Below are 27492 nucleotides of genomic sequence, written 5' to 3' on the forward strand. Positions count from 1 at the left end.
TAAATGACCAAATAATTACTTCCAAATGTGTATTTACTGCTTGGATTCTTCATACTGGCATCATCAAGGTAATTAGTACAAGTTGGGATAGTAGTTTTGGAATGAATTGAAATGATCTGACTCGCAGCTCAATTAACAGCTGTTAAATGCACAGGATGATTTTAGGTAGGACACATTCATATTAGGAACTTAGTAAAAACATACTAGACTCATAAATGACTGTAAAACATAGTAGACTCATAAATGAATATAGACATCTGGAAGAACCTCCGACCACTACCAGTTTGCCCATAAAATGTTAAAATGTCATTACTATACATATAGTAATGATGCGCACACGCGCGCATGTGTGTGTACACACATATATGTGTATACATATACAAATGTTAAAATGTCATTACTAATATGTATGTGCATGAGTGTATAAATCGTATGAAAGTTTAATATTTCCTTGGCAAACTGGTAGTGGTTGGAGGTTTTTCCAAATGTCTGTAGTCATACACACATACACAGCCACTATATGTATAGTGTATATTGAAAAAATATATATTCATATTCAATTTAACAATGGACAGTGTTGTTGGGTTATGTGCATATGAGCCATTGTCATGTTAACAAACATGACAATAATAAATGTTATCTTTAATAAACAATATACAAGTAAAAGGATAAGTGTGAGGCCAGAATTGTTGGTGGTGTTCCTTTTAACATGTAATGCCCCTTTTTATCAGGGAAAATGTATCTCATTTTTAAAGGGGTTAAAGTCACTCATCTTTCAGGATTAATAAATTAATCTCCTGATTAGTCAGTGAGGAACATTTTAGTTAAACACTTTATTGTTTAACATCAAAATAACTGATGTACAAGTCATTTTCTCCATTGGATGGAGGACTAACTTGACCCTTCTTCTCCCATATTTTCAAGTGAGTGCCCAATTACTTCACCCTCCACAAAATATGTGAAAGGCCTGTGTTCCTTCCAAATAGGAATGTAAATAAACTTCTATGTTTCTAAATTTTCCATAGAATGAAATTGTTTTGCAGCTAGCCATGCTCCCTATCCTACAATGAGTGCCAAGGTCTATTCACATGGAGCCTCACTGCTCTCAAGAGGCTTCTGCACAAAAGACCACACACTCGGAGCTCATTGCTCCAACAGCAACCACTGCCCATGCCCAGCTTGCTGCATCAGGCTTGAAATAAAGGCAAATAGGTGGCTTACATGCCTCCTCTATGCCTCTGTAATATTGTTTAAGGTAAAGCCAGACTGGATTTACAGTGTTTTCTGTGGTGAAACTAAAATAGCTTGATGTAAATTAGTTAGTAAATTCACATGTTTGATCTACCTTGACCAGTTCTCCTTAGCACTATTTATGTGAGGAAATAAACAGCATTGCACTTCAAACAAGTAAAGTTTAATATCCCCCTGCAGCTATTTTCCTATTTTCTTGCCTCCTGTTCCTTAGGGATCAAGTCACAACTTAGATAACAGATGAAAAACAACATGTTTTTTGCACTTTCCTGCCCTTACCACTGCCATGTTTGTAGAAACAGAAGAGCATGCCTATAATTGATAGCTGGGGGCTGTCTCATAGGATATGTGGTCCTAGCAGCTTTTCTTTAGACCTTTTATTTAGGAAGGTGGAATGTTCAATACCTTAACCAACATGATATGATAACTATTGAACTAACACTTCCTTTGCTCTAGCTTTTGCAAGTCCAAATGATTTGTTATATAGGCTATAAAAAAGAAATATAATTACAGTAACAGTTATTAGGCTAGTCCCATATATACTGTTGTGCCAGGTTCTCACCTGATCTGTAGCCATATTGCCAGCTTGAAGAGCTTCAGGAGGGCTTTCCTGTGCAGCAGAACACTAGATAGTATACAGCCCTAGAACCCCTCTTTTCCAGAGAATGAGGCTTTTCTGGTATAAGCAAAGGTGCTGCCAGTTTCTTTATGCTTCTGATTATCCATCTTAGACTAGTAGGGGGAAGTTGTGCATAAATTTAGAGCAGTTCCAGGATTCCCTAGTTGACTTCAAGATTGGTGCCGGGGCTGTAAAGATGGAGAAAGTTGGGGTTTCCCCCCATCCCTTCATGTGATTGGGGTATAAGCTAACTTCTGTTGAGAAGAAAAATAAGCCAAAGAGAACATTTAACCCTGGTGAAAGATGAAACACCTGTAGTTTATAATTCTGCATGTTTAGCATGAATCCTGCAGACAGTGCTGAGGGCTGGCTTTGCTACATTGCCTACTGTGCCTTGCCCTTTGCCTGGAGATAACCAAATTAGGAATCCATGGTTGGCCTGTCCCCAGGTATCTCTTGATAAGACTAACAATAAAGTGGAAACTGTTGATGGTGAGTATCTGTGTATCAGAAATGAATACTTCTTTGACTTTCCATTAAGAATGCTTCTTGATTTCTTTTCCCTTTTTTTAGGAAACAGACATGTAAGTATAGAGCATTCCTTCTTATTATGACACTGATATGCAGGAAAATTATTTAGAAATTTCAGGTAAGCTACTAATTGGGCCCTATATGAGAACTACTTCATTTGTAGCAGTGCATTTCATTCAAATGAAATGCATACCCATCTCTTTGACTTACCTTTCTTTCAGTAACCCCTATGCATGTCTAACTTCATAGTCTGCCATATATATGACTGTATGCATTATTAAAACAGTCAAAATAACTTCAAGCTTTTTATATTTGGCAAGGCTGAAAGATCCTTTCTTAGGAAAGGCATTGGGATATCATCAGGTAAGCATACTTTTAAAATGTATGTAGATACACATGATAATGACTCTGTGGCTGTTGCCAGACGTTCACTTAAAGGCATGATGGGATCTAATCCATGAATCTAACAATCATGCCTCCTGCCATGCTGCATGTGTATAGCAAGACACACAGTTTTGGGATGGTAATTAAATCCCAATTGCACCTTACCTTCCAGTGCAGAGAACCCTGGATCATGATGCTAGTTGATAGTCTGGTGTCCACAATCAGGTGATTGTCAGCTGGGGCCGGTGACAGAACCAGAGACTGGAACCAGTTCTAATTCAGTCCCAGGTCCCAGCCAGTAGCCAGTGGCTTATCATAACTCCAGTTGGGCGTGCACACAGGTTTTAGGGGTCCTGGAGCAGGGGGACCTGCAGATCAGAGAGATTCCCCTTGATCCCAGATTGCTGTCATGCTGGGCCCTTTTCTGATATCCTCAGTGCACGGGCACCTTGAGATCTGGGAGAGGCTACTAGATCCTGGGGTCCCCAGACACCAGGGATATGACAGAACCACATGTGCAGCCCAGCTGCACAAACAGCTTTTAAAGATCTGGCATGCAGTGTGCCCAAGATCAGGGAGATGCTGTCCAATCTCAGGCTCACTGCACCCATATTCTGCCTCCAGGGGTTGGGCAGAGATCCAGGGACTCTTTCTGCCCCCTGCCCAATTGGGTAAGAGATGGTCACATCCTGGACCCTGGACCTGCCTCATGCTGAATCCTGATACGCAGCTGAGTATCAGGATCTGTCATGGACCAGCCCCAACTGGCCACGTGTTCAATTTAAGGCATGATAAAAACAAACCACAAAGTTGTTACACATTATGTGAGAAATAACTTTTATGCCTCATTTACTGTATTATCATGCCTTAAATTGGCATGAACACATGGCTGGGTTACTATTTCATGCAGGATTAACCTATTAATTGCATTTTAAATATAATGAGTGTCCAGGGCTTGTAACTACCACCTTTGGCTAGATTTCAGCAGGTAGCATAGGAGTTAAAACTTTGTCCTTTTGTAAACTTCCTGAGCATTCCTTTCATAATGGTTCTTGATTTTTTTCATCTAAGATGGACTTGTGACTATATAGCACTCTTACTGCATATAGGTCCGAAAAAAGAAACCAAACTAAAACAGTTCTAACAACAGTTAGAAACAGTTCTAAAACTGGTATGTGTTACAGCAATCCTGTCAGTTCCTTTGTTGGTAATACCTTGACTGTTTTGCAGTGCTAATCTACCATTTCAGAATCAGAATTTATCTATTGTGATCTATTCTTTACTAGGGGATCCAGAGATTCCTGTTATTTTTCCAGAAGTTATTTGGTGCATCTGAGATGACCTACTGTCCCCTATATTTTCAAATGTGCTGGTTTCAGTTAGGAAATTCAGCTAAGTCAATGGGAGTTGAGTAGGCAGCTGACCCTGAACAAATCAGTCTGGGAAATAAGCTAGAAGACCTATAGTTCCATCATTGAAAATATCTTTAAATGATTGCAGTTCATTAAATAGTCATGGTTTCACATTTGTTCATGAAATCTAACTTGTTTTTTTAACTATGTAAAAGCAATGTGGCACTGGATAACTTCAAGAAAAGCACTGAGCATAACGTGTAATAGTATGCAGGGCTCAGGGCTGATTAGAGAGGCTACCTATTACTGTTCTGCATGCAGTCCTACATGTAACTTTACTCAAAGCATGTCTTACAGTGAACAGACAACAATGTATAACTAGAAAACTCTGTGTCTCAACAACACCTTGTGATTAACTAGGCTGTGGAACTTTTAAGGTTTTCTGTCTGATTGTATGATGTGCAAGACGAGGTCAATCCTCAGTTAAGAAAAAAAGTAGTATTTGTTCTAGTTCTTTCATATTCATATGCCATGATTTCAGTGGAACTTCTGTGGCATAAGTTGGGAGTAATGCACTAGGGAATCAGGACCTTGATCTCCAAATTCAAATTCATCCCTGTAGGTCACACCATACCCACCTTACATTGTCACCTTAATCCAGGCCACAGCCCTGCAAACTCTTCTTCATGCATAAATGCCACTGACTTCCATTTCTGATAAAGTTAGGCCCCTGGCAAGTGCAGCACAGAAGTCTGGTGTGTGAACTGTTGGCAGGTTTTGCTTTAATAGCATTATTTGCATAATAAATAGTTATTTGGGGTAACTTTATTTACTGTCCATTGACAATGCAGTTAGGCAGTATGACAACAGGGAGCATAACTAAGGAATGTATGGTCTAATTGATGAGCAGCTTTCCATGATATATAGGGGTCACTGATTTCTGTAGGGGCTACCTTGTAACAACTTCAGTTAGGAGTTCAGGGCTAATGCTTGTGAAGTTCTGTATTGGGTGGGGGTGGTCTGCGGATAACAGGTGCTGTCCATCATTTATTTAAAACTATTTCCATTTAGTTTATTTAGTGAAGGAGAGTTTTAGGTGTTGACAACTGAAATGGTCTATAAAACTGTCACCTGTGATTTTTCAGATGTATTTTGTCAAATATAGCTAGTTACATCACACATTTTCTGGCAATACTGAGCCCCATCTAACTTGTGTGTTAAATGATCTTTTTAGGGGTTTTGTATGAATTTAGATGGAACGTGTGAGCGAGGGATTGGATAGTCCAAGGCAAAAAGAAAAATGGAAATTTTAAAACAAGAGAGGGACAGGCTCACACAGGTCAATGTTTGTACCAGTAGCCCATTAAGAAGCAATGGGTTTTCATTTGCTTACATCTCTGCATTAGGAAATCTGTTGAAGGGTAACTGTTCACAAGACAGAATCTATAAACTTCTATCTATTATAAATATAATTTATTTACAATCTCTGTGTTGTGTGTAAATGTTCTTTATTTCCTGCTGAAATTGTTGATTGATTATGTTCCTTTGAATTGCTGGAGCCTATGTCTTGCTAACTGAAAACACTCAAAGCATATGACTACTTTACATATTCACTGCATTGTTATGGTTAGTAAATACTAGTAAATTAAATTAAAGACAGAATGCATAGGAATTCAATGGGCAAGCTGGTAGAGAGCATGTAGAAGGCAGGGTAGAAATGCACTTTTTATAGACTAAATAAGCACAGTATAAGGAGGAGAAAAATGAGAATACAAAATACAAGGAAGGGACAGGGAGAGTGGGGAGGGGTCAGTGCTAGGAAAAAAACCCAAAGGAGCAGTAAATGCACAGGGACAGAGGGGGTGACATCAAGCTCTGGGTTCCAAAAGACAGAAGTCAGGTCAGTGACTTCAGTGGCCCTTTTTAGGGATAGTGATGAGCTTTGTCTAATAGCCAATCTTTGCCCCATCTTACTTTATTTTGCCCATGCTGCTGATGAGCTGTGATGCTACAAGATAGGTAATTGGAAGTGGGTCTTGAGGGGCAATAAGGAAATACATTAATCAAACGTATTCTCTCATTATTACAATCTATCCAATCCTCTTCCTGATTTCTGCTCTGGTCAGTTTCACAGAATACATGATATGTATGTTAAAAGCTTATCCATCCAGAAGCATGATTGTCTGCTAGTGAAATGACAGTGGTATTCCTCAGACTGCTAAAGGCTACAGCTAAGAAAGCGAGATTTTTAGTAAATTAGCAAAGCTCTTCTGAAGTCAATGGAACTTCACCATTTAATACCATCTGAATATCCAGCCCAATGCATGTAGCTACTGTTTAGTGAACCTTTCAAGACTCATCTTGGACAGATGAAGGAACTGTTAAGACACTACAATAACTATTAGAAGAGCTTTTGGACACTTATGGTCATTTATTCCAGTGTGCCTCAGAGCAAAGTTAGAGGAAGTTTCTCAGACAAGTTTTGCTCCAAATTATCCTGCAAATATCAAAAGTGCAATTGAAAACAACTTACTGTATGTCTCAAACTGTATTTGACATGTGTTTTATTAATTGAACTTCTGAAGATCTATCAAGGGATGTGCAAAGCAGAATGTGTCTGTTTAAGCAAATAACATTGCTTACCTATTTCACATGTTCACAACTCAACTAACTTTCTTTCATCTTTATTTCACTCAGCACTGCTGCTGCTAAACCCTAATGTATTATTCATAAGCAATTCTAATTTTGGCCTAACTTTGAACTGCAGATAATTGCAATGTCTCCAACTGTTGTATGTGTTCACACATCAAAGAGCATCAAATCAGCAACAAGTGGTGTTATGGTGTGTATGCTTTAAAGTAGTACAAAATAAATTTAGTTGTCAGTTTGGGGGGATCTTATTCCACCTACCCCAAACTATTTTATTGTAGGTATTTTGTAGGTCAGTGTGCTTGTACCCTGTGCATCTGGGACCTAATCCAAAACTTGGTTAAGAAAATGGAAATATTTCAATTGATTTGAATAGGCTTTGAATAAACCCCCCAATAAAAGTTGGCTGCGAATGTTATCTAATCACTTCTGAATGCGTCTCCCTTGGTGCTTTGGACCTGGTTGCCAGAAATTTTCAACATATGCCTTCATTGGTTCTTTGCTGTTGTTTTCTTTATTTCCTCCCCACCAAGAAGTAGAAATGATGAGGCTCATCTTAGAGCAGTGCTGTGAAACCTAGTGGCTGGATTTAAGGGGTGAGATGATATATGTTTAATCTAAATGTGAAGCATGAACATTATATTAAAGGATGCTGAGCTCCTATGGGTTTAGAAAAAATATCATCCTGAAAAATGGATGGAATTTCAAATCAGCTGTATATATACATAGTTTAAAGTAATCTAAGTTCTATAGTGCTTTTCTTTTAAACTAAGGAAAAAGTCAGGTGATAGACAATCCTACAGTAACAAACCAGTATAGGAAAATGATAACAGGAAAGAGTCAAGTATGTTTTGTAATAAATAAGAAATAAAATGCTTAAATGTGTGACTTTAAATAGGCCCTACCAAGAGTTTCTGTAAGTTGCAATTAATTATTTTCATTACATCTTTAGCAACAATACAACATTGTTTTCATTGTAACTTTCTTCCTGACCAGGAATATAATGCATTGTCCTTAAAAACTAGTCTTTAATATGCTTTAAGTAAAGTTAGATGTTAAACTTAGATCACAATAAGTGGACTTATAACAAGAGCTTCCATGCATTAAAGCTCATTAACTAATATTAAGTGTTCTCTGAGCATTTCAAAGTTACGCCACTTGAGGTGTGGGTTGTACTACCTAGCTCGTGTTAGGGTAACTCCTGTTTGTTCCACAGAGAGAAACCTATCAATTTGCAGTCCTCCAGCATCCCAGGATGCACCACTTCCAGCCTCTAACCCCCCCCCCCCCGCAACAGAGTAGGGATAGAACCTAGGTGTTCTGATGCCTAGCCACATGCCTACTCGCCACCTTCTAGTAGCAAGTCGCAGCTGTGCAGGCAAGAAACAGTATTAAATCTTAGCATGCAATTATTCACAGCACCTTTGAACCCTACCACTGCTTAACATTTCACAGATTTAGTATTGCCTAAGTGCAACATGTAACTTCACCCTTAGCCTTGTTATCATAGACTTATATAGTCCTCCTACTGTGCTGACTTTAGAAATTAACAGTCTTTACCTTATTTTTTTCTAATGAGGCATGCAAACTTGTCAGTGGACTAGGAATACATTTAAACTATTTGTGTACATAATTTCTTTGATAGATTGAGGCAAGTGCTTAGCCCATTGAAAGATTGAACCCTGAATAACAACACACTTGGACCTTAATTGATTCAGTAACTACCAAGCCATCTTTGTTTCACTTATAAGATAATAGTCCAAGCTACTATCACTGCATTTGTATAATAGTTCTCATTGGGAAGATGAGCAACTAGCTAAGTAGAACTTGAAACAAAAGTAGCTGAGACCCCTTGGCTTCAACAGATCTGGCTACAAATTGGATGAAGACATCTGCTTTAAGAGCATTGCTGCTCTTCCCTTAAACCTAGGTAGGGTTTTAACAACTCTACCATTAAAAACATTGTTAACCACACCTGAAAAATCCACTTTTAAATTTGCAGGTTCACTTCATAAAGTGAGTGTATCGGCACTCCTCCTGATGCTATTATTTCTGAATCTTACCTATGCCTTGAGAGTAGTAGTTCCCAAACTCTGATAGATTGTGCACCACCAATTTAAAACAATACAACCTTAAGTACCACCAACACATTTTTCAGTTTAACCTTAAGTACCGCCAGCAAACTTTTGTCATATAAAGTAATTATAATTAATCTGTTAACATGTACGACTAACAGGCTGTCAGCATATCACTGGTGATATGTGCGCCACAGATTTGGAACTGCTGCAATAGAGGTATCTCAACTGTAAATCCATTAGGACAGGAATCCACATAGTCTGAAAGCCTTGGCTTTCAAAGTGTGAAAGAGGAGTGCAAATAAACTCGAATTCCACCAAAGCTGTTGTCCCTTTAATGCATCGTGCTTAGCAGGGGACCATTGCTGCATTTCAGCTTGTGTACAGCTGAGTACACATGAGGTTTGTCTGTACTGTGCATCACCAACACATGTCTAATAGTGACTTGATCTTCTATGCAGGCTTTAAAAAACAAAACAGAAGGGAACCCCTGAAACCCACTTTGACTCCAAGAGTTAACGTACAACATCATAATGCCTGCTAAGTGATGTAGGGAATTATTAAAATTATTTTTTTCAGAGAATTCCTGCATTGGCATGCCGAACATTATACCTCATTTATTTGCCTTGGGCACTAGGGCTGTGTGAAGCTTTGGTCCCTGATTCAATTCAGCAGAGATCTGGCCTGATTTGGTGGCTGAATCTCCAAATACAAATCAAATCAGGAAACCCTTTAATCTCTCTGAATCAAATAGGAACCCTCCAAATTGATTTGGAAAGATTCAACAATTTGTCCATAGACACAGATTTAAATGTTTTTTTTCTACATACCTCAAGGTACTAGGTGGCTCATGAATGCTGAGATGCTGGAGTGGATGGAGCATTCCCACAGGAGTATGGGGGGCTCCCCAGCACACTGATCAGCAGACATGGAAGTGGACTGGAAGCACTTCTAGTGGACTTTTGGGTCCTCCGGGCAGCACGCAGAGTGCCCTCCCAGCTCAGCAACTGGTGCCTCCTGGGTCATACACACCTGGGGTCCCTCTGTGGCCAATTGCTGAGCTGGAGGGTGCGGAGGGAGGAGGGGCCGTGCTCAGCAGTGGACATGGAAGTGGACCAGAACCACTTCTGGGTTTGCTGCCAAGCATGCGGGCCCCCTCCTCTCTCCCCCCTGCCCTCCTGTGGGATGCTCCATCTGCCCCAGTGTCACAGCATTCACAAGCTGGTACTTCAAGGTATGCAGAAAAAATGTTTAAAGCTGTGTCTATGGCCAAATTGCTGATTCTCCAAATCAGGATTGAATCTTCAGATTTGGATTTGGCCAAATCGCATCAGGGACAGTGATCAGAATCAATTAATGAATTGCTGTCCCCGATTCAGGCTGAATCTGAATCAAATACAGCCCGTTTCATACACTCCTATTGGACACATTTTATCATAAATCCTGGTCAGTTTTCATTTGCAAAGGGCTAAAGGAATATAATTTCTAGCACTGGCAAAGTTTATAGACTCATAGAATCATAGAAGTAGGGTCGGAAGGGACCTTGTAGATCTTCAAGTCTGACCCCCTGCCTGGGCAGGAGAAAAACTGGGCTCAAGTGACTCCAGCCAGGTAGGCATCAAGCCTCTTCCTTAAAGACCCCCAGGGTAGGAGCCAGAACCATTTCCCTTGGAAGTTGGTTCCAGACCTTGGAAGTTTAGAGGGTGCCCATGGCTTCTATGCAATTGGAACAGCTGAGCTGCACGATTCTAGTAGCAGTAGTTTCTGTGCATTGCAGCAGTCAAGACAGTTGGGTTTTATTTATCTAAGTATATTTTACCCTTCCCTAAAAATAGCAGGTGTCCAGCAGGGGGGAGTTTTTAAAGCAGCATTTGCTTCAGCTAAATGCATATTCTGTTAACACCTGACTCCTACCTGATATTGATAAGGAGGGGAATCTGGGTAGATGGGTGGAAGGAGTGGGTAGGAGATGCAGATAAAGTTTGGTCTCAGTTAATATGACTGTAAAACAATCTTTTCTTTTTTTGAAAAATAAATTGCCTCTTACTTTCCAGACTATTAATGTATCTCAAAGAGCTGTCCTGCAAATCCTGGTGAAGAAGACCCGATTCTTAGCTGCTGGAGTTTTTGCTGCGTATCTCCTCTCCACCCCCTCCCCCCTCAACTTGTATTAAAAAGGAAAGCTACCAATAGCTTGAAAGTAATGGGCTTATGCTTTCAATCACACAAGAGAGCTGAATGGCTTTCCACTCTGTGTGTGTTCAGCAGCTCTGAAGTCAGGGGCCCCCTTGGTTAATGAGAAAGGAATCTGTCCACCTTCTGAAATCTTTCAGCACTTTCTAAAGCCTGCCTGAGCTGCACAACTTGCAGATCTCTCAAGTTTTTCCCCTGTGGCTTCCTGATCTATTTATTTTTCTTCTCTCTCCCTCTTTCATCTCTTGAAAAACCAAATGTAGAAAGGTAATTTCCCTGCTCTTGCTTATGCAGATGTGGGTGTTTCTGATCTGTTCTTAATATTAAGAGCTAGCACTTCAAGTTTATGGGGAAGTTTTGTGGGGAAATAAAAAGTAAGGGTAAAACCTCTCAGGGCAGAATAGGTGGGTTGAAAATGATATGCACCAGAAACTAATATTTGTGTGGTGGTTGTTAGGCTTGTGTGCTGTGAAGAAGAGAATACTGTTTCTCAGAGGACTTGGTGGTTTCCATTCACAGGCTTTTCACTCAAATCTCTCATTTTGGTTCACACTTGCAGAGTTTTGATTTGAGTTTGCAGGGGGCTGAATGAACCCCAGCATCTGACTTAGAAACTCACCTGGAATAGCTATCCCTACCTGGCTTGGGCCAGGCCTTCTGCTTCTTAGCAATAAAAACACAGCCACCCAGAATTTTGTCAGCCCGGGTTTGGGCCTGATGCACCTGGCTTGCTTGTCTGATTTGGAAAGACACATAGAAAGATATCTGGTGTTGTGTCATACAGCTCTAATGACATGTGCTTCAAGTCTCAGGGATGCAAACATCTTCCAGCTGTGTGCATGTGTATGTGCTTGTTTGTTTGGGGTTTTTTTAAGTGCGGCCACTTAAATGGCATATTTGGTAGGAACAAGTTTCAAAAATAGTCTTCATGCCCACAGAGTGTGAAAGAGAATTTAGAGACGACGAGGAAGGTTACAGTAAGGAAAGCACCAACACATTTTATGTCTAATTATATAATTTGTAGCTCTGCTCTAGTAGTCCCTGTGCCCAAATAAAAGAAATTAGTAGGTAGTCTGTTCTGTGGATAGATTAGCTGATAGCTATGCCTCAACCTAGCATTAGAAAACCTGAAGGGCTGCGTCTGTCATTGCTTTCTTTCATGGGCCGTCTTTTTGGGCAGGAGTCCTTCTGAACAGGCAAAGTAGTTGTTGCCAATCCTCTTTGAGTCAATTATGAACTTTTTATCAGTTGTAGACAAGTATTTGTTGTAAGTTTGTTACAAGTAAATCTGTGTCAGCTTCACCTCTCTGGTCAGATCCCACTTCACTACTGAGCCCTATTCTAAAACCGGAAGTACGTTCTCTTTTTCTCAGTCATTTGGATATCTGGTAAACTGTATAGGTTTAAAGTGCTACTTGCCTCCTCTCTGACCTTCAAATACTCTTTGACATTTGGAAAGTCAAAGCCTTTAGTTTAGACGTCTCATGCTCTGCTTGGCAAAATCATCACTTGGAAACCTAACTAATATTTCTTTGTACTTCTAAGATGTTGCTTGAGCTCAGAGTTGATTTCCATAACATAGACATAAGGTGACATTTGTTTGTACCACAATAGCATCTAACAGACATGTGGAAAAGAGAGAATCCCTGGCTGGGTAGATTTACAGCTTCTTCATTTTAGGGAAACTGAGGCAGAGGGAGATAGTGGCAAAAAGATTTGCCTTGAGTGACACAATCAGTGGGAGTGATGGGGTTAAACACAATGGCTGTGTCCACATGAGCAGGAACATGCAGTTTGTGGGGCCTCAAAGCTTTTATAATCAATTATGCACATGGATCTGTTTCCCCATGCTGCATACTTAGATACCAGGAAATCCCAGTATCCAAAGACTCATGGGAAAAAAATGTGGCATGGTGCACATGGCTGCCCAAAACTGGAGTCTGGCCAGCCAGAGGTAGGCACCTGCTGCTGGCCAGGCTCTGTATGCCCAGATCTCTGCCACTGTACCCCAGGAGGCTCCCAGGACTCCAGGTAAGACTGATGGAGGCAGGCCCCAGTCCTCCTCTACCCTACTTGGGGCAATTTGCTGTGTGCCAGAGTATATACACAGGGGCTTGCCCGGGGACAAATAGGAGGGGCACAAACATGAACTGCAGGTATTTGCCCCCAGGGAAACGCATGTTCCTGCTCATGTGGATGCAACCAATGTGTCCTGGCTTTAAAACTATGAATCGCTTTCCGCTTTCATGAGCCCTGATTTCATCAAAGCCTCCACCTTTCATTTTATCATTTCTCCTGGCTTCTTGCCCTTGGAAGCTTTGAGTTTTTCAAGCTGCCATGGTGCAGTGCCTGTCACCCCACCTCCACCCCAGTATTTTCTAGTATGGCGCACTGCAAATAGTAAAGCACAAAGGCATACCCGAGGATCCTGATGATGAGCAAAATTGCACTGAGTACTTGGCAAATAACTTTGGAGCATTGCAGCGCTTGTTTGATTGTGAACAGTTCCTTGCAGCTGTACAGAAAAGACAAGTTTATTTAAGATTTGCTTTTTCTATTTCAATTTTCCAGTGGAGGAAGAAGGACAAGGCTTTTTAAAGCCTGTCAGTTAAAGGCTAAGTGACTTATTACCTTTGCTCCTTCTAGTCTCAGAGTTGACTCCTTGATTGCAGTTCTGCAGCTTGCTTTGGGTCATAAGCAGAACCAGGTAAACAATGGTATTCTTTGATTCATTTAAAATGTGCTGGGCCAGCTATCTAGTAATCCAAAGAAAAGGCTGTGAATGAAAGGGGGGGGAAATAAGGCCATATTTATTTTTGTATGTAAACACATCCTTGTGACCTAGTATTACCACACAGGGAGCATGTTGTTTAAGCCAATTTAAAAACGTGGGTACTGTGAGCATTTGCCTTCTGTCTTATTGTTACAAAGGTTAATAGGTCAAGGGTTGGGGCATTAATCAGTGACCACAGTGCAGAAAGAAGATGCTAAACTTGTGGTGAAATATGAGCCTGCTGTCATGGGAACAGAGAGGAAATCAAAGCCTTTTAAGGGAGCCATCTTTACAAAAACTACCAAAGGCTAGAGTCTGATCATTTAAAGCTCTGCTCGATAAACACTATTAATTTTGGTGCTGTTTTGCATTTCCGAACGTGTTTTTTCTGAATTCATTCCTGATCCTAATGGGTGTTCCTTACTCTTCCTTTTCCTTTTTAAAACCAGTTATCAAGAGCTGAATTTTGTTTCCCTTACAAATTTTAAAGCAATGTCAGGCTGATCACTGAATGATAGATTATTACTCTTTGTTCTAAACTGTAATGGAAATGTAACAGGTATTCAGGGATCCCTACAACACTTCAAAAAATCTGAGACTTTACTTTTGTCCATCCTTGTGTAACCTCTGAATCCTTTTTTCTCTGTTCCTTGACCCTTCCTGGCCCCAACCCCTAACCATCCAGCAAGCAGAAGGAGTTTTTCAGTTCCCCATAATTTCTACCATGCAAGTATAAGGACTTCTTTTAAAGGGCGCTGAGTAGCCTCTGTGACCAGTGGTTCACAACGTTAACAATAAAGCAGGACTGGGCCTGCACACAGATTTGTTTTCTCTCTGCACACAGATTTTTCATCTTGTAGTTAAATTGCTACAGTTCCTGGATCCATCTGTTTTTCTTTACTCTTTAGAACTCTGCTTTTATCCTCTCAAAGGAATGCTTGATTTTTATTTACTTATTTGCCCAATGCTTCTGTTTGATTTGTGACTGAAATGAGGACAGCATTACTTCTTGCTAGATTTGTGTTTCTTTCTTTAAAATAATAACAGGTTTCATTTGTCTCATTCCAAGAGCAGATTCTTCCCTGTAAACTAACAGCTTTCCTCTGTCCACGGGGAAAACTATTAAACTTGTTTAATGCACTTCCTGGACTATCAGTCACATTGACTATTGTTTTGTAAGAGGCATGGCTTCCAATGCATATAGTTCAATCTTTAAATTCAAGCTATTTATTTTTTTATGCTTTCCCACTCCTCCCCTTGAACATGAAAAGAATGAAAAATGAAAGGGACTGGCATTTCCTTTTCTCAGTGAATATGAATAGTATATTCAAAGCTTGTCTGTCCTGGGGAAAAGGCTTATGGAATGTAATATAAAATGACTTGTCTGCAACAAATCCTTAGATGTAGCCAGGGAGCATTCAGCAAACCTGAGCTGGCTGCAGGTTTCGCTTAAGGAACCATTGCAGGAAAAAATATTCAGAACTGACATGGCCACAGCCTATATTTCCTCTGCCTCATAGAATCTCCTATAGTGAATCTTTCTCCTCCATCCTCCTCCAACCCTGCAATGCTACAAAGATCCTGTTGTAGTTTTGGGGAGATTTGTATTATGGCACTGTAGATCTCTATTACCGTTGTATGGTTATTTGCCTTCACTCTCCAACTTGACCCTTTCTTTGGACTATTCTATGTTATGAAATTGAATTGGAGATTCTGTATGGTGCAGAAAATTGTCTGGCTTTAGAATACAGGATCCTATTGTATTGGTCCAAATCCAAATCCTATTATGTTGTATAGGACTCTTGTCTTTGTAGCCTTGTTTAGTCTAGGGGTCATCATATCTTTGTGCCACAGCCTCTGCTGAAGTTTCTGAATGTGCACCAATATGGATGAAAATGGATTCTTCAGCACCTAAGAACAAGGCAGTTTCATAGTAGTTAGGAGAGTGCGTTGGTCAGCTGGGTTACCATCTCATGCTTCTCCACTTTTACCTGCCATAGGATGAACAGTACAGAATTCCTACTCTCATTCAGCAACAATTATCAGAACAAGCCATGTACATTATTTACCTGTTCCATTTTCAGCTCTGCAGTGAATGTCATAAATAATCTACCTAAAGGGCAGCATGCTGTGAACTTTCTAATTTACAACAACTCTTGAAAAGAAGCAATTAAAAAATTCTGGCTAGACTTAACAAAGCCATAGAATTGTTCAAATAAAATGTATTCTGTGTAATAGTAAGAACCTAGTTCTGGTAATTTCAGAGTTAAGTTACTTTGCTTCATAGTAAAACAAAGCTTTCTGCAATTTGGAAGACAGTCCATTAGTCACATAAAGGATGAACAACTCTCCTTTCCTTTACCATACTTCTTTGTGGGGGAAGCTATAATGGGATAGCCATTGCTAATACTAAAAGAATACAATCACAGCAAATAAATTAGTATTTAGCTAGATTTTTTTTTAAAGCCTCTTTTCTAGTGTATCTTGCTCTTTGGATAGTTATTTACATTTTATTAGGTTTGTGTGCATTTTTAATTCCCTTTGAAGTATTGTTTCTTTGTGAAAAATTAAGATACACAGATCCATTTCCAGCATTACATAACTTTAATTTAATTTTTAAAAATTATTTTAAAGAGTAAATTAAGAAAATATATTTCAGAATTTACACCATAATATTCCATGTGTGCATATCAACAGTATATCCTTGGATTGTTAGTTAGTGACGTGCCTTTCAGCATTTTGGGAATTGTATCACGTGATGGTAAAGCATCACATGATGCTACACTAAAAATCTTGCCCAAGCCTTGTATTTTGTTTTAGATTTTTGTTTTGTTTTGCTTTTTTAACTGACAGAGTGTCTTAACCTACTTCCTTCCTTGAGAAATTCATATATCTGGACTCCTAAATATGATTTAATTGGATTTTGACTATTTTCCTCCTCTGTTTCTCCTTGTATAGGTATTGCCCACAAGATATATAGGTTCAGAACCCTAGAGACTAAAAGCTGCTTTTCATGTTTAGAAAGGCAGCTATTGCAAGGACACTAGCAACTGTAAACTTCTTAAACATGGTCCACTAGTTCTCTTCAATCCTCACCTGTAGACTTCACCTTTGCAGATCAGACGTAGTTAGTTCAGTTGTGGTGAGCATTAGTCTTTGTCCTTTCTGGCTAAGCTAGTCAGCGTAGTGGGGAGATATTTTCAAAGAATCCACTTTTACACTAAAAAGTATTTTGCCCTCTCCTTTCCTTCACTTCCAGTCATGGCGGTGTCCAGAGATTACAGTGTCCATCCTTATTCCTAGCTAAAGCTTTAGAACAGTGGTTCTCAGCCTTGTTAGACTCAAGGAACCCCCCATAAATGCCAGCTCTTTGCTTTCACTCATTTTTAGATTAGAGAAATAATATAGCAAATTGTTCCACTGCAAAGCCCCTTGAAGACCACAATAGGTCAGATATTTTTGACACAATGGACTGCTATTTGAATTCTCTAGTTTTATCTTATGAATCCTGTGCAAGTGTTTGAACACCTATCCCTATTAACCTTGTGCTGTGTCCTTAAATGGATCTTGCAGCATCCTAGGGTGTGGTAGCACCCTGATTTTAAGAATCCCAGCTTTAGAATCTCAAACTTTAAGAACTTAAGAAGTAGCAGTAGGTCGCTGTCAATGAATAACAAATCTCCAAAGTTAAGTATGAGGACTCCCTGGTGGCCTACAAAGGACTCACTTTTCCTTTGTTACAACAATCCTCATCAGAAACTGTAAACCTCTAAAGCAGTGATTCTCAACCAGGGTGATTTGACCTGGAGTGCTGGCAGATCCTTTGAAGGGTGTTGGGAGGTATAAGAAGATAAGCAGCTAAGATAAACACAGGCTAAGGCTTGTTCCTGACTGAATGATCTCCAACCACAACTGCTCAGCCCCTCTGCAAGGAGGTATGCATTGCAATACATAATTTGAAATTAGGTATACTGGTTCACAAAATTTATGGAGGGGTGCCTTTAGTCCAAACAGTCATGTCTCGAGTCCAGAAAAGTTGGGAATCTCTGCTCTAAAAGTTCCTTGCTTAATAATGTAGAAAAATGCTTTTATGTTTTTATTGGTGTGTGACTGGAATTTCCTTGACACTTGGTTTATCAAATAATTACAAGAAACACAGCTGCTGTATTGTTTAGTTTTAACTTAACAGGGGGTGGGAGGAATAAAGCAATGCATAATTTATGCAGTTGAAGAGCATTGTTTGCAGAATATGAGAGCGTTTCTTCTCAGTGTTTTTCACTGCAGAGATTCCCTGGAATATTTGCTAGCAATAAATAATTAATAAATTGATATTTGTGTCTGAAAAGGAGTAATTTTTTAGCCCCAAAAAAATGAACTCTGGCCCTCCTAACACAACAAAACAAAACAAAAAAACACACAGTAGTCAATCCCAACTTATTTCCATGTGCTTCTTGAAAGGTCAGGTCCCTCACATTCTTAAGGCACAACCTCTAATTTTTGGAATGGGAAGATGCTGCTCTTACTGTATCTGAATTGAACAGGACTGCACAGTACCTTGAGGCAAGAAATGTTTCTATAGGTCAGAATTACTGCTGAGCAGGAAGACCAATATTTGAGTTTGTCAGAGCACTCTGTAATCTCTAAGAATATAGATGTATCTCTACCAAAATAACTACATGTAAATAAATTTAATTTAACATAGTCCATCAGTTAATTACTGTCTTCTCCATTTTCTTACCCTGCTTCTGTGATGTCTTAACTATAGCCTATCAGTTTCTTCAGTAGCAAATAAAAATAAAATTTCACTAAAATTATGATTAAGAGAAAGAAGTGTGATCTCCCTGTTCAGTGGGGGGAAAATACATGTGGCCAGTATAAGAAAAAACAAAAAGAAATTCTCACACCCCTTTAAAAGCAGGTTTTTAACAGGAACATAGACTGAAAGATCAAAGTGGCAGCATCCTGAAGTAATGAGTATTTTTAACTGGGGTAATACATTTTCATTTAAAAATAAAAGCCCTTTATTTTGTTTTTCTCCTTAAAAATGCAGTAATTTCCTTCCATGCTTTAAAAGGTGAAGAAAAGAAAGAACTATGTTTAATGTTCAGATTTGAGACGCTAAAATGGAATACACAAGGTTGTTTCATGCTACATTACTCTTTGATGCATAAAGCAAAAAATTCTAGGGAGTGGCATTTTGTTGGAGGTTGTGGTTCCTAGGTTATCACACAATGTATCGCCCATTCACATGGGCAGTGGTATTAAGTATGATAGATATACCAGTTTGCCTTATGTAAATACAAATGTTTATTGTATTTAAGATGCTCAGGTGATGTCTTTTCTGTAAATAAAAGAATCAAAGAAAAACACTTGAAAGAAAAACTGGATTTCCTTGTGATGTCAGATGAGTAGGAGTTGTATGTGGGAGGTATAGGTGTGTGGAAAGGGGCTGACATTTGCAGTATGTGTTGTTTGTGTTCCCTTTATTTCACATGTGCCTACTTGTGGTATTTATGGGTGGGGAGAAGGGAGTAAAAACCTTGATCTTTAAGTATTAAACTCTAGAATTAACTAAATGCCACACAGCTCATTTGGGCAACTGCCATCTGATTTGGATGAAGCTCGTCAGCTAAAACCCATCCAACATGGAGAACAGTTAATATGGTATAAAGCAGGGGTGTCAGACTGAAATGGCCCACAAGCTGGATGAATGGCAAGTGGCTTGCCAGGACTGCACCACAGGGTTCACCCACTCTAGGACCCATGCCAGAGCAACTGTTAGGAGGGGTAGGCACCATGTGCAGCACAGGTCTCAGGCCACCCAGAGCTGGCACTGTGTACGGCATGCCTCCCAGACTAGTTGGAGCTGGTGCCAGGCTGGCTAGAGCAAGTTTTGCAGCATGTCCCCCAGGCCCTGTGCATGAGGCTGGTCAAATCCAGCCCCCCAGGACATCAGATTGGTGAATCATGGAGCTCTGTAGGCCATAGCTGGCCTGTGGACTGCATCTTTGACACTCCTGGTGTAAAGTCATCTGAACAATGTACCTTGCTGCTGTTCATCCTCTTTACATTTTGGGAGAACTGGTGTTACTTTAAAATGCAAAAATATGCTTGGCATATTCAGCAGAGTAAAGGAAAATTAGAAGTTTGACCTGTTTTTTCCATACTGAGCCCATAAAAACTTTAGTATTCAGAAAAGAATGTATTAAATTATTGTTTGTTTTTAGATCAACAAGCTTAAGGTGTGTAGTTGCTACAAATTTAGTTTATGAACAAGTTGCATCATAGAGTCAAGCATCTTGAACATCTCCATTGTTTCAGTCATTTTCAAGTTTTCCCCACTCCTTAGAATTTCCCAAGAGATGCAATGGGTCAATAACAGGGCAAAGATAGGCCTCAGCCCTAATCTAATCAAGGGAGTGACAGACCTCATAGAAGAGGCTGTGTCACCTTGGAACCTGAGTACATTTTATCAGATATGTATTTAATAGGCTGTGACAGGGATGCTGATCTGGGTGCCCTAAGGACAGGAGGGAAGTCATGCATGGGCTTGTAGTAGTGGTTAAGAGGCAAAGGCTATCCCTAGCTCCATTAAAATGAAAGAAGTCAAAACTAAGTAGCCTTCCTTACATTTCAAATATCAGATAATCTCTTTAATGAGCCTTTCTCTGCATATGAATTTGTCAGGAAAACTATGCATCTTGTTAAGTCTCTTAAACTCTTGAACATGCCAGTTACATCATACAAAATGGTAAAATTCCTATTGCATGGAGAATCTTTTCAAATTGATTTGGTAGATTAGAAAGCAGCTGCTGGTTTTAAACATCTTGTATGCTGAGCAGTTAAAATGTTGCCCTGAAGCAGATAATTTGTAACCAGGCTGTTCTACACCTTTATGAGAACTCTTTTCCTTTGTATTTTATTCCAAATTGTACCTTCCTGGAAACATACACAAGTAGCTCATTTGCTCTACCAGCCAGAAACACTTATGTGGAGGGAAAGGTCTTTTAGGCTAGGGACAGACATTACACATAAACTGGTTGAAGTGATCAGAAACTGGTTTAAACCTGTAACAGAACAGATGTTCAGTGCACATAAACCAGTTTGAAAATGGCTGAAACCGGGTTGAGATAAACCTGGTTGAATGTAGTATCAGACTTAACTGATTTGGGTCAAACCAGCTTATGCAATGTCCATCCCAGCCCCCTTGCTGGCTCCACAGCAGGGCTGGCCCCTCCCATTTGCTCCCTGGCTGCAGCTCAGGTAGAAACTGCAGATGTCTGCCTGGCTTCTGCCCCCCCCCCTCCCCCCCCGCCAAGCAGGGATTCTGACGTCCCCTGTGCCTTACACAGATGCCTCTCAGCATTCGCTAGCAGACCATGTGCTGGCTACAGTTCATTCTGTGGCAGATGGAACAAGGGCTGAATCAACAGGTAGTTGGTAATGTTCATCGGTTGTCTTAATGGGGTGATTAAACACCGAGTTATGGGTGATAAACACTGTTATCAATTCTCTGCTGGGCTGGTCAGGAGAGCGGGACCTCTCTCTAATCAAAGCATCCTGCCTGGGCCTAGCCATGCCCCCTCCCCCCACCCTAGCTCAGCATTATGGAAGGGAAGGGGCTGGGGGCTGCTTTAGCACCTCCCGGCTTCTAGCTTGAGCCACTGAAGGCATGTGCCTGCATTTTTGCAGTCCAGAGGGGATGTCTGTTCAGTTACAAACTGGTTTAGACTAGCCAGGTTAGACTAACCTGTAAAGATTAAATCAATTCAGGCTCAGGCTTTTTGAATGTCTACCCCTAGCCTTAGGGTTGGCCACTTAGCTAACTAGTTGTGTCCTATGTATAATTAGTTAGTCCTTAATATATAGATATAGATAGATATTGCTTCTTGGCTTTTTTCTGAGTGACTTTGTGAGTGCATTCCTTTTCTTTTGCTATCTTGGGATTCTTTTCCATGTAATGCATGAGAACTAAGCTCCTTTAGTGTGTGGCCTCTCTGCTTCTAATATGTACCCTTTTTGTTTTGAACGCAGGAAAGTTAGAATTCCTGAAATCTTTTATGATGAGAGTTGTCCTCTCCAAAACTTTTCAATTCTTTTATATTGTTCTGATAACAGGAAACTCCAAATCCTACCTAATTCCTAACGCAGTCTTACCCTGTCCCATCACCCTTCCTTATCCACTTAAGCTTAGGTGGCATCTAATGATAATTAGAACCCCCCCCCATTGCTTCTGATGTAGAAATCATGACTTTTTAATTCTGTATCCTGGATACCCAGAAACTGGGCTCCTCATCTAAGGGAATGTAGCAAATTATAGTTAAAAAAAAGCTACTGAGTCTTACTGTAAAGCTTCTGTTCCTTTTCCTTGGGGGAATAATCTTTCATGTATCATGGGATGTTTAACTCTTGCCTCTAGATGTGTAACTTCAGCAATTACACTTAAGTCCTCCAACTTAGAAGCATACTGTTTCTGAGTCTCAGTTTCAATTATCAAGGTTTTCTCTGTGAGGATTTTCATAAATTTGCCTTGGAAATGTAAATAGTAAAGCAAAGCTGCCTTATACTGCCTATTAATCCTTCAATTACATGGCTATAGAGTCTTCTTACTTCCCTTAATATAAAGCTAAACCCTCTTCTCCACTCCTCATAACCAATGCACTAAGGATTACTGACATGCCAGCAAAATCTGGTTTTTAAATTCCAGACTTTGTAGTTATGTGCTGCTACTTTTCACTACCTCTCTTTAACAAGCTGGAAGCAATAAAATGTAGGGTTGTATGAAGCTTCGCTCCTTGATTTGATTCGGCCCAATTCAGTGACAGAATCTCTGAATCCAAATTGAATCAGGAGACCCTTTAATCTCTCCAAATCAAATCGGAACCCTCTGAACTGATTTGGAGAGATTCGGAAAGATTCAGAAATTTGGCCATAGAGACAGCTTTAAATGTTTTTTCTACATACCTCTAGGTAGCAGGTGGCTCATGATTGCTGCTGTGCTGCAATGTCTCACAGAAGCATGGGGGGCTCCCTAGTGTGCTCGGCAGCAGACCCGGAAGTGGACCAGAAGCACTTCTGGTCCAGTTCCAGGTCTGCTGGGGAATGTGCTGCCCCCCCCCGCATGCCTCCCCGGCTCAGGGACTGGTGCCTCCTGGGTCTGATGGGGCACGGTCCCCCTGTGGCCAATCACCAAGCCGGGGGGAATGGGAGATGCCCTTTCACACTCCCTAGTGGACCCAGAAGTGGAATGGAAGTGCTTCTGGGCCACTTCTGGATCTGCCTCTGAGCATGTGGGCCCCTGCCCCATGCTCCTGTGGTATGCTCTGTCTGCCTCACCATCACAGCATTCACGAGCTATGCTGGTACCTTGAGGTATGTAGAAAAAATATTTAAAGCTGTGTCTATGTCCGAATCGCTGATTCTCTGAATTAGCATCGAATATTTCGATTCAGATTTGGCCGAATTGAATCAGGGACTGTCCCTGATGCTCAGTGGCTGGTGCCTCCTGGGTTTGGGGGGGGCAGCAGGGGTCCCCCTATGGCAGATCACTGAGCCAGGGGGACACAGGGGCCAGCCCCACAGCAGGCTCCCCAGCAGACCTGGAAGTGGACCGGCAGTACTTGTGGTCCACTTCTGGGTTCGCCGCCAAGCACGTGGAGGGCTCACCCCTTTCACAGTCCTGTGGGACACTCCATGCACCCCAGCATCACATCATTCACAAGCCATGCCTGCTACCTCAAGGTATGTAGAGAAACCTTAAAGCTGTCCCTATGTCCAAATCACTGATTCTCCAAATCGGCACTGAATCTTCAGATATGGATTCAGCCAAATTGAACAATTGACAGTGATCCAAATCAACTAATCGAATCACTGTCCCTGATTCGGGCCAAATCCAAATCCAAATTGAACAGGTCCTGCTTCATACACCTGTAATAAAATATCTCATTAGTTGATTTGAAAATGTTCTTAAGGGACCATGTAATGCTCATACATCACGCCCATATGAATTAGTTTAAATAATTTCACTAGACTGAAAGACCTACTATGCTTTTTTACTTCAAATGGGGTTTTTTGTAGTTCTGAGGTGATCTTTATTGTGTGGAATATATCTGAGAGCTTTAACTGAACAGAACAGTGTTATACTGATATCATCCCTCAACCATCTTTACCTTTTTCCTTCCAGAGATGGTAAATTCCACATACCTCAAAAATTACGTTTCATCGGATTTTATCATTAATGTATCAACATGATTTGTTCTTATACATTACATTTTGCTCTGTATTTGGACAACAATGGTATTTGACTGAGATTCCAATCTGATGTGACCTAATGACCTTAAAAAATCCAGCACTTAAAAAATCCAGGTTTCTCTTTCTATCATTATTTTGCATCTATGCAGACAACAACAGAGCAACTCTAATTTAGGTAGAATCATGCTGACCGCCCAGCTGTTTCTCAAACCAGTTTTAAATATCACTCTTCCTCTCACTTAGATTAAGTAGGTAAGTGATTGCAAAATACAGCGTATTGCTTTGAAAGGAATCACATGCAATATAAAACCTAGGACCTCTTTCTGGGTAGAAGTCCCAGCAGTCTTGCTTTTCATATGTCTACTGCCCAACTATACTCTGCTGGGCAGATGCACAAGCTAAAGTCTTGAATCCAGAATATGAAATTTATTCAGAATGGCAATTTGAAATGAACCTAGATCAGGATACATACTTTGGAAACAGTTCCTACTTTGTTAGGTCGTTTGACTCTCTCCCTCAGCCTATTTCCAGACAGCCCTGGAACATTTTTGTTTTCAGGAACTAAATCTAAATTTTGAGGCTCTGTATTTTATGTGAACAAGTGAGAGTGAGCTCCCTCAGTGACTCTTGCATTCAAATAATTGTTTTAATGTTTTTAATAAAATGACTTCAAGTAAGAAAAATACTTGTAGAAAGATCATAACAGAATAATAGATCCCATTTCCTTACAGAGCTGTTTAGACTTTCTAAGCAAGTGGGCATTTCATTAATGAGATGATTCACTAGTACAACTAGAGCACTTCAAAATTGCATCACTGGTTTTAAATTCAAAGTATCCAGCATAAAAATTATACCATTTATCTCAGAGAAATGATACTTTTTGTGTCATCACTGCTGCAGGCTATCACAACCCCTAGCTATCCCTTTTGTATTTGTCTCCTGAAATCTTAGCAATATACAGTAACAGGTGATCCAAAGACAGAGTTGTATAAAACTTACCAGAATATCAAGGAGCATGTCTTTTCCCAATAAGGAAAACCCAATTGATTGTGGGTATCCCCCCTTTATACTGCCTGTCGCTCACATCTGTATTAAGGCAAGGTGGTTTAGGAAATGTAATGAGACCTTGCTTGCTTTGCTGTAATTATACCCCTGGAAAACTGAAAGTATCACAGGAGGGTAATGCACAGAAGGAAACCGTGACAGCCACAAGCTTCCACTACGTAGAGATCATGTGCTGCCCTTTGTGGGTGAGGACTGGGAACTTCCACATCTTCAGTGACTGAAGTGCAAAATGAAATAAAACCAAGGCTGTTTAACCTTTTTCCCCCTGTAGAACCACAGGGACTGACATACTAGGTTAGAGCAGTGGCCCAGCTTCTTGTCCACTAGTCAGGTACTGCAAACAAAGATGAAAGTAAAATAGACATTTTTGGTGGAAGGTTATCCCATGGGACATCCTCCTAGCCTGGATTATGCCCTTAAGATTGGCTGTTGATACGTTTCCCAGAATATTTCTTTTGTTTTTTTAGTGACAAATTTCCCAAATATTGTGCTCTTTACGCTTACCAGAGAAAAATAAAATTTTCAGAAACTCACTGAGAAATGAGATTAATATTGTGAAGGAAAGCATATATCAAGACACCCATGTCAATAATCTTGAAACCACTGGAATTTTTATTATTATTCGATCATTATTACTTGTTTCCAGTAGCAGCTATAATGTGATAAGTTCTTTGCATTGGTAAAAGAGCTTAATTACTGGTTTCTCAAGCTAGTTATCCTAGTTATCCAATCAGAAGGCTGAACAAAAGCTGTTTTGGAATCTAGATTTAATGGACCTCCCTAGCATCTAACTTTTGCTGCACAATGCACTGGACTTTCCATCTGCAAGCAGTCCCTAATCTGTAGCTGTTAGAGTTTACAAAGTGAATCTAATAGGCAGCATAGCAGGGGTGGACCTCGTGGAGCCCTTCAAAATGGGCAGGATGGAGCACTGATAGAAGGAATTCAGGACTTGCATGCATTAAGGACTATGCGAAAGAAGTCACAGAGGTCATTTTTTGAGAGCTATAAGGAGATGACAGTGGCAGATTGGAGGAACAGCCATCAACACAAAGCTTGACAAGGAAGAGTAAGTATATAGGGGCATATTTATACAGATCCTTAAAGAAAGTGACCAGTAAAATAAATTTGATGCATCAGTGAGAGTGACATTGTGAAAATGATAGGTGAACTCCTGAAGGGAATGTGTATATTTGGAGAACTGAAGAAGTGGATGTTGTAGTTGCCAGGGCAGGATATATAGAGCAGCCCTGAATCCATTTTGGCTGTTGCCATGGGAAGTAATGGGCACATCTTGAAAGCTGAAAGAAACAAGTGTGAACAAGATGAAACTCCATGGTGAGCCATTACTGCTTTTCAATGTGTCACCAGCCTCTTCCATCCCACAATCGAATGAATCTGATAGTCTTTCTCTACCACCCAGAATTTTCACATTAATGTCAGAATTCATTTTCAGCTAAGTACAAGATTGCTTAGTGCAACTCCTTCCATATCAATCACTTACTACGTCAGCAGTTTCAAAAAAAAAAGAGAGAGAGAGAGACTTGCATAAGAATCATAATGTAAAATAAATACTTACTTTGCATTTCTTAACAGCAGCATTGCACAGTGGTTCTGCCATCCAGCCTTTCCTGGTGGGTGGACCGCCAGCTATTTCAATTTATGATTTTTGTCATGAGTCTTGCTTCCTTCCCCTTAAAATGAGGGGTGCAATGTATTACTATTTAGGACACAGCTTTATTTTCCATTCACATCCCTGTAATGGTGGTGTCAGAATAAATTTGACATGCAGAGCTGTTGAGGGCTGAGGGCTATAACAAAGGGATGGAATAGAGGGCAAAAGAATAGCAGCACAAGTTTTGGGATAATGAAGAAGGAGGAAGGCTAGATCTTAAAGTTAAATGCGAAGTTTATACCAATATGAAAGGAATGCGATTGGAAGATGTAAAAAGAAACAACAACAAAGGTGACTTTCAAGGGGATTCTTTAGGATTTGAAAAGAAGCTAGGAAGCAATATGTAATTTGATGCTGATACTGTCTACATAGCCAAATTGATTAGATGCATGCTGAACAGTATCTTTACACAGTCTTCAGAAGCTCTCCTAATGAGAGGCGGTATGTTGATGAGGGCAGCAGGATTCTCTCTCCTTCCTACCTGAAAAGTGTTGTGGAACTTTCAAGAACAGTGGCAATACCATTGTGACTTGGTAGAAAGAGGATATACCACTTTTTTTCTCATAGACCATCTAGAATGTGATACAAAAATAAAGACTAAGATAAACTAGAAACCAATACTTTGGCATCCTCACAAGGTAGAGTATGACTCTGCATATCCAAGTTGTTTTAGA

General features: G+C 40.2%; 1 protein-coding gene across 1 annotated transcript in view; it reads right to left on the reverse strand.

The window, feature by feature from the left end:
* The window catches only part of RASGEF1A (RasGEF domain family member 1A), a 310602-nt gene that overhangs the window by 45342 nt on the left and 237768 nt on the right, over window positions 1-27492 (reverse strand). The window contains exon 2 of the mRNA XM_090057742.1: window positions 26723-26837. Within this exon, the coding sequence (XP_089913868.1) occupies window positions 26723-26764 (42 nt within the window). The 5' untranslated portion in view covers window positions 26765-26837. The remainder of the gene's footprint in view (window positions 1-26722; window positions 26838-27492) is intronic.

Source organism: Crocodylus siamensis, chromosome 7, assembly GCF_052110815.1.
Source record: "Crocodylus siamensis isolate JL-2025a chromosome 7, ASM5211081v1, whole genome shotgun sequence".
NCBI classification, from domain to species: Eukaryota; Metazoa; Chordata; order Crocodylia; family Crocodylidae; genus Crocodylus; species Crocodylus siamensis.